We start from the raw sequence: 4,127 nt of genomic DNA, 5'->3' as shown, positions 1-4,127 counted from the left end.
GCGAATAAGAAAACAACAGAGCACAGGGCGGCAGCAGGGGAGTGTCACGAACAAGAGCGAAGGAACATGTTAGCGCGGCGGCGCGCGACGAGCAAGAGCAAACACGCAGCCCAGTCCCAGCCCAATTAACTATACTAGGGGTTGCGCGATTTAGGAAAGAGACGGAGGGTGGGCGACCACGAGCAAGTAAACAGGCGGGGGACGGCATGGGCGCATGCATGACGGCAAATGCAAATGGGGTGTCAGCACCATGGGCTGGCGGGGGAAAAACCCCCGCTCCCCACTCCATGGTGTGACGGAGGCGGCACACGCTAGGTACTCCCCTCATGCGGCCATGTAGCACCAGGTCCAAGTACACGTACAGCTTATGGGGACGTCGATGCCGCGGGGCAGCGGCACGGGGAGGGCGGGCCCAAAGTCAGTACAGGTTATGGCGCAAATCAGAGGAACGCGACAAGCAGGAGGAACACGGCGCGCCCGAGGCGCCACAAGGCCCCCAGCCCGGTCCCCGACCCCGCGGAACGGGCTCCAGGCCTAGTGCCCAAAACTCCGACAAGATAGCAATTTTCGGTAGCATCGTCCAGACGCGACGGCACGCAGCACAGCACTGAGTAGGACGCCGAAAATTACCCTTCGACAGATTTGTGAGCATAGGGCAATTTCACCACCAGAAATTGTCCATACACTCACAAATCAAGTCGCCAAAACACGAGCCCTAGAGGCCCCGGCACGCCCGCGGGACATGAACCGGCTCGCGCACTTGTGTTAAAGAGCACAAGGAAAACGTTGCGCAAAGACAGTGTATGCGATGCAGCAAAGCGACGGTTTACGGATGTTACCTGAAGTTACCTCGCATACCTGCTGCGGTGAGCCGCCGGTCTTACCAACCGGAAATCGCGCAACCCCCGCTACTCTAACCTCGAGGGGGGATTAGTGTCCACACGCTCTCAAGGGTGCAAACCCATGCATGTGCTCACGGTACCGTGAGGCCCAGGCACTCCTACAATTCCCAGCTCCGCGTCGCTACTCCTGGCCGCTAAGTCCAAGCTCCCGCCCAATCCTCGATGAAATTCTCACCTACGAGCGAATAAGAAAACAACAGAGCACAGGGCGGCAGCAGGGGAGTGTCACGAACAAGAGCGAAGGAACATGTTAGCGCGGCGGCGCGCGACGAGCAAGAGCAAACACGCAGCCCAGTCCCAGCCCAATTAACTATACTAGGGGTTGCGCGATTTAGGAAAGAGACGGAGGGTGGGCGACCACGAGCAAGTAAACAGGCGGGGGACGGCATGGGCGCATGCATGACGGCAAATGTGTGTGTGTGTGTGTGTGTGTGTGTGTGTGTGTGTGTGTGTGTGTGACTGTGTGTGTGTGTGCGTGGAAGCACGTGCCGCTGGNAGGCCAGACCGCCACCCAGGGGGGCCAGGCACAACAAGCGGGACCGGACCAGACCTGTGCTTGACCCACCCAGACCAGACGGGATTAGACCAGGCCAGACACACGGTTGATATGCTTGCCCCATACCCACGAATACCCACCCCCACACGCACCTGCAGGTAGGTGTAGGGGTAGTATGTGTCCGCCATGTGCGCCGCAGACTGGAACACCTGATGAGGGGTGTACGTGTGTGAGGTGTGTGAGGTGTGTGTGGGAGGTGTGGGAGGCGTGAGGCGTGGGTCCCGTTCGCATGGAATGGAGTTGCATGAGGCTGGGGAGAATGTCTGGTTGTCAAGGCTGGGCGGGGGTGCTGAGGTGAGCACGTGAGCACATGAGCAAGTGGGAGCTGGCGGCACAAGGGGTTGGCCGGACGACGGGCCCCCGCACCCACATCCCACATCTCACCGCCACCGCCACCACCGCCGCCGCCAACCCGGTCCTCCCTCTCCCTTCCCCTCCTTGCCCACGCCCTCCCCTCCTCCCCTCAAACTCCATCCTCTCCCCACCCGCCCTTCCCCTCCTCCATCCCCTCCCCGTATGCTGCGCTAGCTTGGCTTGGTTTGGTCAGTTGGGCTGGGATTTACACCCTCCTCTCCCTTTACGGGATTGGTGTGCGATGGGACAGGGCTGAGGCAGGTTGGCGAGGTCCCGTAGGCTGCAGCTGACGCCCATACCCCCAGCAGATGGCACACAATTTGCAGCGGCAGAGCAGTAGTGCATGGCTGGTCGAACGCCGGAGTTACTGTACGGGATTGGTTCAAGGTTAACCCCCCTCTCCCCTCCCCCGCCCCCGCCCCCGCCTCCCCGGGGTGCCGGTGCACTAACACGAACCCACGATCTCATCTCCACCCCTTCCCCTCATTGCCCACGCGCCCCCCTCCACCACCTTCCCCTCCCCACCCCCCCTTCCCCCACCTCCAGAGGGTGGCGGTGCACGAACACGAACCGCGCCCGAGGGAACAGCCGCAGCCACGTGGCCAGCCGCGCCGTGTGCACCGGGCTCTTGATCAGCAGCATGGGCGGTTGCGGTTGGGGCGGTTGGGATGGTTGCGACGGTTGGGAGGACGGCGGTTGGTGGCCGCCGGCTGGCGACCGCTGCTGCTGCTGCTTCTTCAGCCGCACGTGCCGGTACGTGATCTGGGGGGCAGGGGGCAGGGTGTGTGTGTGTGAGTGTGTCAGGCATGACACAATGTAGATGGCGACGACGTGGCTGGACATGGTTTAGTTGTGGGGATGATGCAAGTAACACGCGTTTGGGTTCTAGGTAGTTCCCCTTCCCCGGCCGCCGTGCCCGGCCCCTGTGCGTGCGGTACACACCCACACACCCACACCACATGCGCACCCACACCCACACCCGCGCACCCCCCCCCCCCACACACACACCACCAGCCTATCGCCCCCTCCCCACCTTTTTCATGAACCACATGAAAGCCGACAGCCACTCCGCAAACGCCGCCGCCCGCAGCTCCGCCCGCCGCCGACGCAATTGTTGCTGCTGCTGCTGCTGCTGCTGCTGCTGCTGCTGCTGCTGCTGCTGCCGTTTCGCTTGAGGGCCGCCTGTTGCTGCGGCCCCTGCGCCTGCACCCCCGACATTTGCTGCCGCATCAGGCGCCGCCGCAGCTGCCGCTGCTGCTGCCACCGCCGCTGCCGCCGCGGATGAAGCAGCCGCTGCAGCCGCGGCAGATGTGGGCGGCTTTGCCTCCGCTTCACCTTCCACCTCCTCGCCCTCCTCCGCCTCCTCCGCCTCCGCCTCCTCATCCTCTTCCGCGTCCCAATCCAGGAAATCCCGCAGCCCCACCACGCCGCCGCCCGCCCGCCCACTCCCCCACCCTCCTCCTCCCCCTCCTTCCCCTCCCCCTTCCTCTCCTCTCCCCCCTCTCCCCGCTCCCCCTCCACCCGCCCGCCAGGCCCGCGGCAGCACCAGGGCTGCGTACGGCGACACGCGGCCGCCCGACAGCACGTTGATCGCTATCTCGTCCTCCTGAGCGGGGGGCGGTGGTGGGCGGATGAGGTTGCGGGGGGAGGCGGGGGGTGTCAGTTGTGTGTTTGACACGCAGCAGCTGAACACAACCACCGGCTGTGTTGCAGAGTTTGGAAAGGCATGCCGAGGATTGATTCAAAAGGTGTTTGTCCCCCGTTCGTCCCCTCGTCCCCTCATCCCCCTGCTCCCTGCTCCCGCCCCCTCATCCCCCCCCCCCATTCCCCTCCCTCACCGCCGGCAGCTCCAGCTGAGTGCCATGCGGTCCATAGGCCCCGCCCGCGTGTCATACACACACGCTTTACCCCTGCCCCCGCCCCCTCATTCTCCCCCCGATTCCCCGCCTCACCGCCGGCAGCTCCCAGCTGAGTGCCATGCGGTCCATGGGCCCCGCCCGCGTGTCATACACACACGCTTCGCCCCTGCCCCCGCCCCCTCATTCCCCCCCCATTCCCGGCCTCACCGCCGGCAGCTCCCAGCTGAGCGCCATGCGGTCCATGGGCCGCGTGGGCGCCAGCAGCCCCGCCCGCGTGTCAAACACACACGCTTTACCCCTGCCCCCGCCCCCTCATTTCCCCCCCATTCCCCCTCACCGCCGGCAGCTCCCAGCTGAGCGCCATGCGGTCCATGGGTCGCGTGGGCGCCAGCAGCCCCCGCAGCAGCCCGCGGGCCGGCTCCAGCGTCAGGAAGGAGGAGGGGAAGCCTGGGGGTT

At 64.9% G+C, this 4,127-nt stretch overlaps 1 protein-coding gene across 1 annotated transcript in view; it reads right to left on the bottom strand.

Moving 5' to 3' along the window:
• Positions 1-550: 550 nt before the first annotated feature.
• The window catches only part of CHLRE_46g761047v5 (uncharacterized protein), a 5,952-nt gene continuing 2,375 nt past the window's right edge, over positions 551-4,127 (bottom strand). The window contains exons 5-9 of the mRNA XM_043073060.1: positions 4,009-4,118; positions 2,846-3,418; positions 2,353-2,574; positions 1,551-1,607; positions 551-1,077 (exon numbers count right to left, since the gene is read on the bottom strand). Of these exons, the coding sequence (XP_042914015.1) occupies positions 1,024-1,077; positions 1,551-1,607; positions 2,353-2,574; positions 2,846-3,418; positions 4,009-4,118 (1,016 nt within the window). The 3' untranslated portion in view covers positions 551-1,023. The remainder of the gene's footprint in view (positions 1,078-1,550; positions 1,608-2,352; positions 2,575-2,845; positions 3,419-4,008; positions 4,119-4,127) is intronic.

Source organism: Chlamydomonas reinhardtii (assembly GCF_000002595.2).
Source record: "Chlamydomonas reinhardtii strain CC-503 cw92 mt+ unplaced genomic scaffold scaffold_46, whole genome shotgun sequence".
Taxonomy (NCBI): Eukaryota; Viridiplantae; Chlorophyta; class Chlorophyceae; order Chlamydomonadales; family Chlamydomonadaceae; genus Chlamydomonas; species Chlamydomonas reinhardtii.
Note: the sequence above shows the minus strand (reverse complement) of the source record. Positions and strands in the feature narration are given on the sequence as shown.